Source organism: Panthera pardus, unplaced genomic scaffold, assembly GCF_024362965.1.
Source record: "Panthera pardus isolate Hobbes unplaced genomic scaffold, ASM2436296v1 HiC_scaffold_10, whole genome shotgun sequence".
NCBI lineage: Eukaryota > Metazoa > Chordata > Mammalia > Carnivora > Felidae > Panthera > Panthera pardus.
In genome coordinates, this window is record NW_026526655.1 from 81953667 (window position 1) to 81970218 (window position 16552).

A 16552-nucleotide genomic window follows, 5' to 3' on the forward strand; every position below is an offset into this window, starting at 1 on the left:
ACTTTGCTGAGTGTCAGCTCCCTGGCCTGTAAAATGGGGATGGTTGTGCATCTTTATGGGTCATTGAGAGAATCCAAAAAGATAATGAAGACAATTGTGCTTTAAAAACACCAAAGTGTCACTGGTGTCACGTGAAACAGGACCAACCTTTAAACACTTTTAGTAGTTATATATTCATATGTTTATATTAGAAAAATACAAAGAACATTATACCTGTGATTTCACACATATTATATCTTAGACTAAGACTGAAGGAGTTATTTAAAAAGTGGCTTGAATGGTGCCTAGTTCATAATAGGAGTCCAAAAAGCATTTGTTGAATAAATAAATAAAGGAGTAAGTGAATTTGAATAAAGTTTCTAGCTAAGTGGTCATACAGGTAGCATGCAACTTTGGCTGAAGCCTGGGAAATACAGCTCTGAAGCAACAAGCAAATATGAGGCATTTATCAGGTTCATTATTGTCAAACATTTATTAAACAGTAAATATTAAAAAATATCTTCAACCTGAAAAAGTCCTGCTAACCTAAGGGCGATATTTCAGTATTTTTTTTTTAAAGAATGGGAAATAATGATAAAGAAATATTTTGGAGTAAAGAGTTGACTCACCTGTGACAGAAGGATGAATCTAATTTTCCATCAATCGTACTCGTGGAAAAATCCCTAAAGCGAATCCCATTGTTCTTCCAAATGAACTAACCAAATACACATGAACAATTTTTGCCAGTAGCATTATCTGAGGTTGTGTGTGTGTGTGTGTGTGTGTGTGTGTGTGTGTGCGTGTGTGCATGTGTGTTTCCTTTCTTCTTCACTTTGGAAGCAGTGTTTTTAAGTAGTGGAAAAGTATACTACAGGACTAGAATAAATCTATTCTAAATGTACAACAAATTTCACGTTGATCTGCCACACATAAATGGAATTAAATGGTTTGCGTAAGCTCATATTTCTAAAGCAGGACTGTTTAAAAGTTCACATCACAGAAACACGCATTGGCCTCAGACTAACTCTATGAACACTGTCCTGACAAGCTCGAGGACACTGTGTGGGTCTCAGCTATCTGCAAATGGAACTAGGCCTCCTTTCCCTCTTTAACCTTGTTTAGGGAAAAAAGGTTACAAAATTCCACAATTCACTTCAGTGATGTTTACAGTCTCACCCGGGCTTTTACTTTGCTTAGTCTTTTTGCTAATATTCACATTTTTGGTCTTCTCTATTTCTTCATTTTTATTATCCTCCAAATTTTGACCAGGCACTGACTTAGTTAGCCTGGATTTTATCTTGCACAGAACTTTCCCAAAACTATTTTCCTCCCTTTTCAAGGAGATTCTGTTGCTACAGAGTGTTGATGGTCCTGCCACCCCACCAGCCACAACGCAGCCCAAATACTGTGGTTGGTGACTGGGTGCAGAGACAAGGACTCATTTCCAAGTGTAGTTAAGAAAATATATAAGGCAAAGGTAATACACAAAGAACACTTTCAACGAGAATAATAGTACTAAAGAATACAAATAGCTAATTCTGATCATCAAGCACAGGAAGCTGGTTCTTCAAAGTAAAATGTTTAAACATCGCAAGAAAACTCAAACTTAAGCTATACATTCCCAAAATGCGACGGTAAGCTGTCTTTATGTTTCACACTGTCAAAATATGTGTGTGTGTGTATGTGTGTGTGTGTGTGTGTGTGTGTGTGTGTGTGTGTGATAGCCACCTGACATACAGAAAGTGTATTTCCTCAAATAAGTTTAGTTATGAGTTTTAATAATAAATGATGAGTTTTGTGTCATTTGAATGACTATTCAGAGAATTATTTTTATCTCTACCTGCCAAATATAATCATGTGAAAAAAGGCAAAGTGTAATTCTAAAGACAGAACCCTGCCCACTGCTATTAAAAACATGCCTTTATTTGGTCATGTAGTGTGGCACTGAAATGTAGAACTTTTCTGGGTAATCAGGAGGTGTCTCTACCTGTCCACCAACAACCAATGTTCCATTGAAAAGAAACATTATGGTGCCAATCTAGAAATAAATCCTATCCTAAATTTGGCTAAAGGCAGACTACACATTGAATGTAAGAGCAATGACATGAAGACCAATGGGAAATGTTCAAGAAGAGTAAAATTTATGTACTAAAAAAGGAATTTTATTATTTGATTATTACTTTGACAGACAATACTTGTAGGCTAGTTAATGTAAGATCAGAGATGGCAGATGATAATTTCAAAATATAGTTTAGAAAACAGGAGCACTTTTCCCATTTTTAAATAATGACTGAAACAAGTATATAAAGACACCCATTTCCCCCACCCCCGTTTCATAGACTCAAAATGCCTGTACATCATGGTGGAGGTGGAGAGGTGTAATGCCAGCCGAAGCCACTTCCCTTTCCAAGAATTCCCTAATACTGTGCCAAGACCTGGCAGTGCGCCTCTCCGGCTATGATGATGTACTGGAGCCCAGCACTGAGGGCTTATTCTTGGCCACTGAACCTTAAACTGTAAAGGATTTATGGTTCAGAGAGAAACTTGCATCATTTATTTAGAAAAAGTATAAATATCTTTCAGGCCATACTTCATTACAAACTGGTAACTGAAGGAAAGAATGTAGCAGAGGGTAAGGAGATGAATGCTACTTTCTGAGTGGTGTAATACCAGGCACAGGATATTCTCCAGTGTTGTCACATAGCTTCAGTATTGGGGCAGTATTCTGCAGGGGCGATTCGGTCCAACTTTCCATGGACTGTTAAAAATCTCTACTAATTAAAATTGTTGTATATGTGGGGGTGGGGTAGGAAGGTAAAGGAAGAAAGTCTGAGTTGGTAGTTTTTAGCAACACTGTTGGGAGGGACTTTCAAGCTTTAAAATGCTTCCAAGTAGAACTCATGCTTGAAATGAACAGCTAATAACAACTTGTAATCCAATACGCCAATTTGTATGCGATGTGCTGAACTTGATTAACAAATGGTTATAAACTATTTCATCCATTAAACATATATATTATAATCCTCTCACCCTCAACCTGGTTAGTAAATCTTTTATTCATGGATAATGCATAGGTAAACAATAACTAAAGTCAAATTACCACAATTCCACGGTGGTGAAATCCAAATTAATAAGGTTGTTTAACATGAAACAACAACAACAACAACAAAACAAAAACAAAAATAAAAAAAACACAAACAAAGAGATGAAAAAAAAAATGGGCAAGGAGGCTAATTTTTACTGAGCCTCATTTGAGTGTTGGATAATCTACTTATGGTATCTCATTTAATTCTTAAGACATTAGTTTGAGTAGGAACTGATATTCCCACTTGGGGGGTGAGGAGATTGCAGCTTGGGTGATTAATACAGCTACCCAGCATCATTTAGGAAACTGACGACCCTGGGATTAAGCTCATGTGAGAATGCCCAAAGCCTATACCTCTTTCTGCCACACTCTGCTTTCTCTCTAGTTCTCTGTAGACTATGTTTATAGAGTACTTGATGTTTTGAAATAAAACCTCTTAGGAAGCAATCTCAAAAACTGCTGAACAGTTCTAATGCATTATTAGTAATTGTTACATTTAATATCCCACCAAAGATTAAAAATGCCTTTCTAAGACCATAAACTGACCAGGTAGGTCGTTTACTATGACAGTTGGCTAAGGTATCAACTTAAGGACAACATGGACATCTCAGCCCTAGGCAGACATCAGTGCTCCAGTCACAGCATTGATCTGTTGTTCCAGAGAGGACCCACACAACCTGAAAACAAGATTGGTGCCCAGCTTAATTAATTACCATAATTTTTTTTTTCTTTTTACTTTGCTTGCTTCTGAAAAGAATTTGAAGTGGTTTGCTGAGAACAAAGACTGCAATAGAAAATAAATGATAGGTTTGTGGGATGTGGGGGTGGGGAGAGATAAGATAATAAATCTATTCTAACACTTGAGTTAACATACACTTTATCTGGAGGGATCTGACAGAATCTTGGATTAATTTACTTTGGTGGACATGGAAATAGTATGAAAAACTGAGGAGCTAAGAAGGTTTAAAATGATAACGTGTAAGAAAATTGGTTACCTAACCTTTTCTTCTGAGATACTACAAAGATAAACACTAGGGGATGTGGTCCTAACATTCCACATTAGCAAGGTGGAATCAATTAGATTTTCCTATAATAAACAAATTGTTTATGGAGTCAGTCTCTATCTTTCTCTCTTGACTTTATTAAAATGTCAGCCTTTGCTACAGTATATAGAAGGAAACCTAATGCATTGCTTATCTTTTTAAAAGCAGAAATCTGATTATTAATGTACAAGACTTTATTTGTCCAGCATTGCTGAGGACTAAGGGGTTCTATGTAAATAAAATTTACATCATGACTGGTTTGTTCACCGGACTAAGAGTACACATTTTAAAAATGTTTTACTGGAAATCTTTTCAAATAGAATCATGCTTTGTCTTACACAGATATTGAATATAGTTTAATTTTTTCTTGATAAACCAGAATCATCAAGACATCAAGGAAAGGCCATTTGGCTTGAAGTCAGACAGACTTGTGTTTGAAATTTCGCCTTTCCTGGTCTTATACATTGAGAACATTGGCTTTCGGGGGCATCATTAAATAAGCTATGAGGAAGCCCTTCCTTTGTTTTGTGAACTATAGAAGAAAAAACAGTGTTTGTGAAACAGCACTTTGTTTTGTTTTTTTTTTAATGTGCAAAAGTGAGGTAGGTCCTGAAAAGACCAGAGATTTTTAAAAATGTTATGTGCCCTAGAGCTTCTAAGGCTGTTATACCTTACTTTTTAATGATAGATAAATATTTCATGTGTTATCATTAATATTTTATTATATGTTTTCAATTTTGCACCTCTAAATATATGCTTTACATTATTTTTTGTGAATCACTAAAAATATTTTTAGCGTATCATGATATCAAGCTTTTCATACTAAGGTTGTCAGAATGCCAGCTTACAATGTCAGGCAGTGGGGAAGGACATTTGAATTGACAGAAATGTTATGCTCCCTGTTAGCAATTCATCTATTGCCTATAATAAGGAAGAAGAATCTGGATATTTTAAACACTTACAATAAACATAGTGAGTGAAAACCAGGTGCTTATTCAAATGCAGCAAAATAAATGTTTCTTGGACTCTTAGATAATGATTTTTTAAAAAGTGTATCTCCCCAAACATTAGTGAGCAACTCAGTCCCAGGAGTTTGCAAACACACACTAACCAGAAGATTAGGACCATTGTTTAATGTGAAATGTGTTAAAAGTACATGCCTTTATTCTCCTGAGGACATGAAGAGATATTTAGACAAGGCATTTAGGACAGGAAGAATGTTTCCAGGAAAGGGAGGCCATAATCTTTTTTTTAGCTAAGCTTTTTGTAAAATGGCACCTAAAAAGACGTGGTTTCATTGCACAGAGATTGTAAAACAGTTCAGCGTCTACATTTTAAATTTGTAGCAGTCCATTTATATTATAAAAGCCCAGTTTTGCTGTTTCTAATTACTTTTTGAATAAACTGTCAAAAATATTTAGGTTTATCAACCTAAAGAATGTTTTGTCTGGTCTCAGAGAGATTAGAGAATAAAATGTTTTGTGAACAAGAGTATGGAATTCATTTTCTTATCAAACGTAGAAACATTATGCCCAGAGCATATCCTGACAAGTATATATTAGGCATTATAAGCAACGGGTTTAAGGACCTCCTGGTCATTTGGAGAAAGACAATCTTTTTATTGTGCTGGCAAAAATGTTTTTGGTTTCCTGCCATTAAACCTAAGTGCCAGTGGAAGTTTGAGCAGAGTTGAAAATAGCTTTATATAATATACTGTTTAAGAGAATAATATATATTTGTAAAAGTAATTTTTATTTCCTAAGGAGATGAAAAATTACGTTTCTTCATTACATGTGGGGAATGTGCATAATTATCTCCTCCTGGTCAGATATAAATTTTTCTATCTGCTTTGAACATTCTGCATATTTCTTGCCTCGTGAGCCAATTCTACCATTGTGAGAGGGGGTAAAACCCAGAAGACCCCTACTAATTTCTTCTAAATTGAATGGTAGTTTCATGGAGAAGTTTTCATTTAATTTATATGATCAGATTGTGTTAAGTAGAACCAGACTGTGGGGTTAAACATTTCCATATGTTATAAAGGCCCAGAACTTTTCCTGAAAGGAGACACCATTCTGAACACAGACGTTACCTGTGGCTTCCAGAAATGGCTGCAATTGCACCCTGGTTTGGCCCTCTCCTCAGCAGTCTGTGTCACATGCGAGCACATGGAGGAGACGCTGTCCCCTGGCACTTCCTGTTGCCCTACCTCTGCCACACCCGTGGACTCCAAAGGTCACCAGATTTTTTTCCCAGTCATTGCTACTTGCCTTCATCCTCTGGGTATGGAATGAAGAGTTAGATAAATGCAGGGAAGGAAGGCAGAATTAACAAAACTCTGGAAATCTGGTTTCTAGGTTACAGGCCCTTGTGGAATCTACGAATGCTTCACAACTCACCCCTTGATAGGACATTTTGGTGACTATAACCATCCCCTCTTCATTTTATTCTCCAGAAGTTTGTGAGACCTCAATGAGTCATGAAGAATCCTAATTTCAAATCCAAAGAATCCAAAGTGATGATAACATAAAATAACAATTGACATCTGAGCAAAGGTTAGTATTTGACAATGGATAAAGATTGGTATACCTTCCCTTCCTCGGGGCTTTGTTGACATGAATTGTGAACGTCGTCTTCTCTTACTAATTTTCCAGGCCAAGAAGTGAGTCCTTTGATTTGGCCCCAGACCAAGTCGCCAACATTGAACGTCCTTGGCCTATAATGTATCAACTCATTTGAAGAAGGGGAATCTGGATTCCTTAGGTCATCTTCACTACTAATGCTCTTAGCGTCTGAAGGGCTAGGCACACACCCATTAATGCTTTTGGCATTAAAGTCTCCATTGTAATGGATGTAGTCTTTGACTAGAGAATTTTCCAAACTATTTGAGGAGCTTGGAGATTGCTCCTCTAGGACTAGGTCTTGCCTTGTGGTGCCCAGCAGCTCTCCAAAGCCCCGACTCTGTCGAGGTCTGTTCCCATTAATGTGTGCACATCTTTCCACAGTGTTCTCTAGTCTCTCCTTAAAACTCATCATAGTTCTTTTGTAGTTATTATACCTGAAATTTTCCTCCAGAATTTTATCCCCTTGACAGTTTCTTGGTGGTAACAGTACCGGGTGCTGTTCCCCAGGCAGAAATGGCAGTGTGGAGACATTGTTGGACCTTTCGTGACAAGGACTACTGTGGACATGGCCTGGATGATCTAAGAATTCCTCACACTTCCACCTGTTTCGCTCTCCTCCAGGGCTTTGCTCCCCATCCCACTGTTTTTTGGATGTGTGGCAACTTGCTGACTTGAAATATTCAAACCCATCTCCTTCATTTGAGTTCTTCCCATGGTCCAGATTCCTGGGCAGCCGAGCCCCTCTTGCATTCCTCAGCCTACCATCATGATCGACACTGCCCATGTTTCGTCCATGAATGACTGCACTGACAGCACTGGGGAGACTTAATGGGTCACCAATCGAGGCAGTGAAGGCACTCATGGCACTCAGAGCTGGAATGGGGCTGATCTGAGTTGTACTGTTGACTGCAGTGGTGATGACAGCCTGCACTCCTTTGCTGGCTGCATCAACCACTGCTTTGTAAATGGCATCCACAGAAGCATCGCCTGGGCCGCCCACGATGAGGCCGTCCTTCACCTGCTGACCAAGAGATGAGTCAATCCTTGGCTGCAACTCACAAGATGGATCTTGGAAAGGTGGAAGTGGGGTGTTTGGATTCTCAGGAAGAGCTGTGAGCCCCGGCTGAGTGCTTATTCTTTTGTTTAGGAGAGCTGCATCTTCCTGCATTCTCACCTTGAAGAAACAGACAGGAAGCAATGAGAGAGAGAAAAGTCTTTAAAGACCTCAAAGAGAAAGACCGTATTTTTAAGATTTGCCAAAATGCAAACAAACATAACAAGGAAAGAAATATAAAGGAAGAGCAAGGCTCAAACATGAAATAAAAAGTCACTCTGTTTACAAAAGCTTGTGTCCTGATCATATTTGGGTCCCGTTTCTTTGGTTGAAATCATTTCACAGATTTTTTTTTTTAGAAGAAATCATCATTACCAAACATTCTTTAGCAAAGTTACAGGTGAGGTGGTTGGATACAAACTGTTTTCAGGTGATGACTCCACCTATTTACCTGTCATTACAGGTTTTGCAACTTGGAATTCAAAGAGAGAAACAAGTCCATCACCAGCACTGCTCGAATTACAAAGGGAACCAAATTTTGAAAAGGATTTCTCACTCACTTATATTTCTACTGAAATACAACGAAGCTCCCTCCCTCTCTCTCTGTCTCTCTCTCTCTCTCTCCATATATATATATATATATATATATATATATATATATATATATATCATACTCTTTTCATAACAACAAAATGTTTCTGATATGACACTATTTTTGAAGGTTTCGGATAGAACAGTGACACCTATTCTTCAGTCTTACCTGGCTACTGGCTGGGGGACACCCCTCTGCTGTCAACAGTGTCAATGTCTCTCTATAGATGTGACTGTTAATTGGGAAGAAATGAAGGGAGGGAATGCCCACTAGGTAAGAATATACATGTTCAGGACAGGAAGGATGATGCAGTTTGAAAAAGTCCCCAAGGTTATTCTAATTTCACCAACCCCACTTAAGAATTGCTGCTTCAGACCCTTGACACATCAATTTTTCCCCTCAGTGATCTCTCCCTTCTTGTCTTCACATCCTTTTCCATTAACCAGAACCTGGGATCCATCAGCTTATCAACCACTCTCTTGTTATTCTTCCCCTGTCTACACCTACCAGATAAAATCTCAATCTGGGATCATTTTCACTGCCTGCTTATCTGTATCCACAGTGAGGTTGCTGAGTATCTGTCTAGGAATTCAGGGCGTTCAACTGCAGCTAGGGGTTTATTGTTCTCATCAATCCAGTGACCCTCTAGTTAGGTACCATTCTCCTTCACAGCCATTCAAATCTTCATCCACTTCTTGAAGCTGGCTGCTTACCATCTCTAGCACTATTCTTAGCTGATAGCCTTACTTAACAGAGAAAATGGAGTTCATAAGGCTAAGAATTCTCATAGTTCTTATATTCTGCTACTCTCTGCCCCCTGGCAGGACACACTTCTCTGCAACTATCTATGCCCCCAATCCTACCCTGCTTCCCAGCGTAAGGGAGCCCTCTTCTGCTCTCTGAAGGTAAATCCTTCATTTATGCTCTGGATCCCAAGGCACGGCACTCCTCAGGGATCTTACCTCATCTGTTATCCCTTGTCTTCCTTATGTTCAATCTTTTCTACTTTTCATTTTTATTTTTCTTTTTCCTTTAGCATACAACCATGTGCATAGCTTCCATATTCTAAAAGTTTGCATTCAACCTACGTCTGTTTCTCTTATGTTCTTCCTAGTCACGTTTTTGAAAGAGTAATCCATACTCTTTAATCCTAACCTTTTCATCCCTCCACCCACTGCAATCTGTCTTGTGCTCCCATCACCCCACCAAAACTGAATTCCACCATCACTGGTGATGTCCTAAATCTAGTGGATTCTCTTCAGGCTTTATCTGCTTGTTTCAGATTCTCAGTGACATGGCTGAGCACTTTCTCTTCCCTTCTAAATTTATTTTATTCCACAAGATGTACATGAACATTTTCTCATTGTCAAAATAGACAAAATTTTCTTTATCACTACTCCCCACCCAAATCTGACTTTCCCATCCCACTCTGATCCCATTTCCTTTCTCAGAAGTAATCAGTGCTGGAGAGCATCCTTGCAGATACTTATTTTTAATACATTAAGGTGTTCAGGTGTATAGCTGATTTTCTTTCTTTCCTTCCTTCTTTCACATAAATGGTTTTGTACTTTAGTATTGTTCTATAATACTACAGTATTGAAGTCTTGCAATCTTGTGGATCTTTTCAAATCAGTTATATAAATCTACCTAAACCTTTTAAAGTACTAGAAAGATGGATATACCATAATATATTTAATTATTTCCCTACTGATAGACACTTAAGTGGCTTCTAATTTTTGCCACCACAAATCACATTGTAATGAACATTCTGGCATGTGCCCTTTTGTTCACATTTGAAGATTTCTCTAAAATAGATACAAAGAAGTTGAACTTCTGGGTCATAGGGTATGTATATTTATTTTTTACATTATTTTTGAAAAATGCTTATTTTTGAGACAGAGAGACCATGCACGGGCATGGGGGTGGGAGTGGGAGAGAGAAAGAGGGAGACAGAGGATCTGAAGTGGGCTCCGTGCTGATAGCAGGGAGCTCAATGCAGGACTCACACTCACAAACCACAAGATCATGACCTGAGCCAAAGTTGAACGCTTAACTGACTGAACCACCCGGGCATCCCAAGGATATGGGATGGTAACCACCCAGGCATACCCAAGGATAGGTATATTTAAAAACCTGATAGGGGCACCTGGGTAGCTCAGTTGGTTAACTGACTGACTCTTGGTTTCAGCTCAGGTCATGATCTCACGGTTTGTGGGTTCAAGCCCCAGGTTGGGCTCTGTGCTGACAGCACTGAGCCTGCTTGGTTGGGATTCTCTCTCCCTTTCTCTCTGCCCTTCCCCTGTTGGCTCTCTCTCAAAATAAATAAAAGAAACTTAAAACAAAAACCCTGATAAACTGTCAAGTTACCTGGATTTGTATCAGCATACAATCTGTATCAGCATACAATCAGACCAACAATATCTCTAAAAGTCAGCAAGGAATATCAATCAATCTGATTGACACATGAGTGTTGTAATTTGTATAACTCTGATTACTCTTTTCATATGTTCATTAATAATTTATTTTTCATTTTCTGTTCATATCTATTGCTCATTTTTCTATTATCTATTTCTATTATCAATTATCTTTTTTCTTCCTGATTCGTAGGAGCTCTTTTTGTGTAATGAATGTGGATTACTTGCCATTATTATGCAAGTATTTTCTGCCAGGTGCCACTTGTCTTTAACTTTGTTTAAAATGCCCTTGATCATATGGAGATTTTAAAGTTTTATGTGTTCAACCTTATTACTTCTTTTCTTTTTGACCTCCTGATTTTGTAACTTACTGAAAGAAACTTCTCTGCCTCAAGATTATTAAAAAAAAATCTGTATTTTCTTTTTATATTTATTAAGTGTCATTCTTACCATCTAGATCCTTAATCTATCAGAAATGTATTCAGCTTGTAAAGGTAAAGGAAGGCTATGTGGCTGAAGCCAGGGAGAGTGGTGAGGGCAGGACTGGAGAGTCAGGCCAAGTTGGCATGTTAAAGATGTAGATTTCAGTCAGGAGAGCAGTGGAAACCACCAAAGGGTTTAAGAGGATCATATGATCAGTTTTTACTGTCCACTCCAAAAGGACCACTGAGAGGCCTCAGTCAAAATAAAATAACCTTCACACAAAAGACTGGAATGTTTAACAATAGTCATTCTTGGGAAATAATAGTAAGTGGATGTGAGAGGGCACATGACCTCCTTTTTCTGTCTCTTCCCCCCAGTTAAGTATTTTAACAGACCTAGACATTGTTTACTATTTGAATAACCCAGGGAAGGAGAGTACCTGAAAGTTCTGAAACAGACAAGCCATAGGGTTACTGTTAGCCGGGCAAGGAATTGTGGGCTGTCCTTGAAATGCTTGCAGGTTCTGGTACCCCTGGAGAAGTTGCTGCTGCGGCTGCTGATTTGGAGGAAACATCTGATTGTTGTTTAACAGCGACTGCAGATGAGTCAGTTGATGGTTATTCAATGTATTGTTTATTGAGGACATGTCACCTATAGTTTGAAAAACATAAAATGTAAGTCAGTGTGACTCTTCAGAGATCCTATGCCTATCTATGCACCTGAGGATTCCTGAAACAAAAACTGAAAACTGCACTTGGCATGGTCATTCTTTTCTCTTTTTCTCATCAATGTCTTACTAAGTGGTAAACAGAGAGTATTATTATTAATTAATTTTATCTTTCGTAATTAGTTTTTTTACTTTATGTCCTGGAGACACTAGTTTTTGCTCTATCCATTAGCCAATCATTATAGATTGAGCTTCAGTGTTATAAACTCCTTGATATTATTTTTGTTAGAGCACCTAAAACTAAAGGTGGAAATTAATCGTAAAATGTTTTAGTAATCATAAGTATCTGAGCAAATTATTAAAATGAGATGATCTGATCAGGCCTTGTTAACAAAATTTAGTTCTCATGCCACAGTCATCAATAAATACCACCAAATAAAATCAGATTTGGCCAAGGAATATGTATATTGTTTTTAAATAAAAGGTTGGTCACCTAAAATTAAAACTGTAAAGAAAGCTAATAATACAAAAGAATTCATTGCCATAATCATTAAAAATGAATATTATTAAATCAGATGGGATTAGTCAACAACTAAGTTCATATTCATAATTCAAAATTAACTTGTTTTAAAATTACATTGAAATTATCTTGAAGACAATGCCATTGAAATTGTCTTGTAACTTGAAATATGTAAACCTGTGATGTATTTTAGGTTATTTAACTATTGATTTTGACACCAAATAGAACTAATAAACTATAGCAACTATTAAACTATAAAATTAGTAAACTATATTCTAAAGGTGTCCATAAAATCTGGAAACATTATTATTAATTTTTAGGTACTGCAGATGCCCTTTTGACAGTGTTATGTGTATGTGCCTCTTTCCAGACTTTCTAGATAGATCTCTGCACTTAATATTACAGCTATCTGCATCAGTCAGTTGGATATACTTGCATTATTTTCTAACTTTTTTGCGATAGAATAATATACGTGAAGGATTTTGTTTTTAAGCCATAAAGTTCTAAGGAATTATACTGGCTGAGGAAATCTAACAGCAGCTATTGAGACTGTCTGTTTCCTTGAACTTGAGCAAAATTTATCTTTGGATGTTTTTATGCCTTGTTTCTTATTTTGCTGGATAAGCATTTACTTTTGTTTATGTAGGGGTCACCTGGAAGAAACACTTCCTCAAACAGTTTCCATCCACAGTGCAGCCGCTCATACTAACCCTGTGATGCCACACCAACTAAAATTCAAATAAGAGTTATTTTTATGATGGGCCTGTGCTTTATTGTTTGGAAAATAAGACTCTACTTGGCTTAAGAGAATGATAGGTAGGTTAAGTTTAAGTGGCATCAGAATTAGAAGATCAGAGAAAGCAGATTAAAATGTTATTCAGTACTGCTAGAATAGGGGAAGAGGAAAAAGTCATTTTCATGTTTGTATAACTATGGGTGTGTGTGGGTGTTATTATATTTAGTTCCTTAAGCAAGCTGTGACATAACAAAAACATTTTTAAAAATAGTGTGACAAAATGGAGTTTTTAAAAAGGAGAAAATAGAATTAGAAAAACGTTTCTTTTGTAAAAATTTGTGAAAAAATTTAACTTACCAAGCAGACCTGTCCCCAGTAGAGGGTTAAGTAGCTGTGGCACCACAGAGTTACTGTTGAGTTTAGCTGGACCAGGTGTATTCCCAGCATTATTAGATATATTCAGCAATGTTTCTGCCATTGACACCACTGCTGTCCCACCAAGTGTTGAGACAGTCAGTGCTGCCACTGCTGATGATGTAGTGGTTGTGGTAGTGGTTGCCTGGGAGGAAGTTGCTATGGAAACCTCTGGATGATTAGCGGTGTTGGCCGATGCTGAGTTCAGGACACCTCCCAACAGCTGGGGATTCAAGGCCATTAATCCTGAGGCCCCAGTGACAGCTGGGAGGAACAGGGGGTTAAAAGTAGTGTCACTGCCTGCAAAGCTCGGTAAAGGGTTCCCCAGGGGGCTGGTTAAAAGGGTCTCAGCTCGGCTGTTCTCTGACTGATTGCTTGGCAAATGGTCTGGTGGGGCTGTCATCTGTGTTAATGAGGGTAAAGGGGTATTTTGCTGTTGCAAAAGATCTGAGATGGTCAGATTGAAAGATGGCAGGGGAAGCATGGCAGCTGCTTGGGCTTGGTTCTGAAGCAGGGCTGCTAAGAGCTGAAAGTGAACAGGCTGCAATACCTGCCCATCCATGTCACCGGAGAGAAAAGCTAAAGCAGCGTTTACATTCGGGTTGAGAAAACCTAAAGGGTGGAGGTTGATCTCAGACTTGCCTTCTCCTGCTGAAGGCTGGAGGATATTTAATAGATTCTGGTTTAGGAGATGCTGTTGATTCACTGGCAAAGAGATAGGTAGAGAACTGAGGAGGCTGGGGTTCAAGGGGTGTGGAAGATGGTTGTTTGAAGTGCTGTTGGATGGAAAATGAAGTGCGTGCTCTTGGCCAACATAAGGAAAATCACTCCCAATAGGCAGCTGACTCTGCAGTGGGTTTCCAGCTGCGGTGGTAACTATGACGCCGTCTTGAAGAACAGATGTTGTCTTTGTGATGGCAGGGTGGCTGGTGCCAGCTATGGCTATGGAGGATGATGGTCCTGAACCGCCTAAAATGAAGAAGAAGAAGAAAAAACACTTACTAATTATGGACGTTAAAGAAGACAACCCCATAAAAATACATTAAGGTATATTTCAATTAATTTGTTACACACCACCTTTGGGAATTTAAATCAGATTAATTGTAATCAGAGATGATTTGGCACTGTTTAATAACACTTAAATTTAACTCTATACTTCCTCATCTACTTTGAAAATAGGTATATTGAAGAAGTTTAGAAATATTAAAAAATATTAAGAAATAGCTAACTATTCTGTCAAATAGCTTGCTTTTCACAAAGTGGACAAGGTGATGAAGATAGGGCAATCTGTGCTGTAGCTGGTAGACAAAGGTAACAAGGCTTTATTTTTCAAAATATATTTTCATTTAAGAAAATGTTTTTGGTCTTTATTTATAACACTACCTTCCTTTTAGTGAAAAAAAAAAACCCCTAGAATATACATGAGAGTATAAAACAAAATAAAGAATACCTATGGAGATAACTATTAATATTTTAATGTGCAGTTCTGCAGGCTTTTCCCATCTGTATGTATATACATATGCAGACATATATACACATATTACATATTTTAACAAAAATGGAATCATGCTGTTTTGTAACCTTTTTCTTTTATCGATAGGTTTTGACTATCTTTCCATGTTAAGTCGTGTTAACTTTAGAGCCATTTTACTACTATCATGTATGAATATACCAAAATTTAATCAATCTACAGTCATGGATATCTGATTGTTTACAATCTTTTACTGTTGTAAGCAACACTATGGTAAACATTCTTATTAACTCATCTTTGCCAATATGCTCAGTTATTTTCTAAGGATAAATTCTTAAAAGTGGAATTCCAGGGACAAAGGGTTTACATATTTTTAAAGCTTTGAGTACATATTGTCACACTGCCCTACAGTGAAGTTGATCAATGCACATTCAACTTACATTTTCATAAACAGGGTATGGCAGTGTTCATTTCTCACCAACACTATGTTTTATCATTTAATTTTTTTTGTCACTGATAGCATAAAGATACTCTGTACTTAGGATTCCTTAAATCAGACCAAATGCCATCACCCAAATAGCATTCTTAATCTTGAAAGTCTTACGCTTCAGACGAAAATTCAAGGAACTTAATATTTAAAAATATAAAATTTCAGTTGCTTATTATAATCGTTTTAGTTGTTCTCAATCCAAGCTGCACAATAGAATTATCTGGAGAACTTCAAACAAACAAATAAACAAAAACAATGCCTGGGCCTTATCCCAGGCTAGTTGAAAGCTCGTCTCTTAGGGTACAGCTTGAGCAGTAGTATCCTTTGAAATCACCCCTGGTGATCCAGCTGCACAAGGGATGGGGTGAGAATCACATTCTGTTGAAAAGGAACCTACAATCATTGTTTTCATAAAAGGTCTTTCCCTAAAGAGAAGCATTATGTAATATATGCATTCATCAACTATTGTTACAGGCTTATGTAACATGTATATGATATAATGAACAACACTAGTGTTACTGAAAATCTAAAATAATCCAAACACTTTACTGCTGTGCTATGCCATCAAAAACTTTATATTTGACCATGTTACCATTGAGACCTTGTATAAATACATATATGCAGAAATGTTTCCATAGTTGTAATAGTACTACAAATTTTATATGCTTCTTGTTTTCTTCTAATGGAATAACACAAGAATTTTTCCTTTTTGGTATATGGACGTTTGCATGAATATTTTTAACCTTGTAGTCTATGGATTGTTCATATTTGTTGACCTATTGTGATAAAGTTTGGTATTTATACTTTTATCATCGTATATAACACAGGGATGAACATCTTCCTGCATATGATACTTTGCTACCTTTGAATTTTCCTTAGGAAAAACTGGCATGATTGTTGTGAGAATCAAAAACAGGTCAGTGACAGGCTTGTAATGTCTAAAAGTCTACACAAATAAACGGAGTTATCATTGTCAGCATTATTATTTACATTAGTAGCTGCGGTTAGTAGTGGTGATGTAGTAATAGTAGTAAGTATAA

At 37.4% G+C, this 16552-nt stretch overlaps 1 protein-coding gene across 6 annotated transcripts in view; it reads right to left on the reverse strand.

Annotated features, from left to right (window-relative positions):
• MBD5 (methyl-CpG binding domain protein 5) overlaps positions 1–16552 on the reverse strand; it is a 445631-nt gene that overhangs the window by 18413 nt on the left and 410666 nt on the right. For 5 of the 6 annotated variants that reach the window (XM_053908981.1, XM_053908982.1, XM_053908975.1 and 2 more), the window contains 3 exons: positions 13495–14520; positions 11654–11865; positions 6697–7905 (listed from right to left, as the gene is read on the reverse strand). In XM_053908981.1, coding sequence (XP_053764956.1) covers positions 6697–7905; positions 11654–11865; positions 13495–14520 — 2447 coding nt within the window. The remainder of the gene's footprint in view (positions 1–6696; positions 7906–11653; positions 11866–13494; positions 14521–16552) is intronic. The other variant, XM_053908987.1, reaches the window with a different exon arrangement.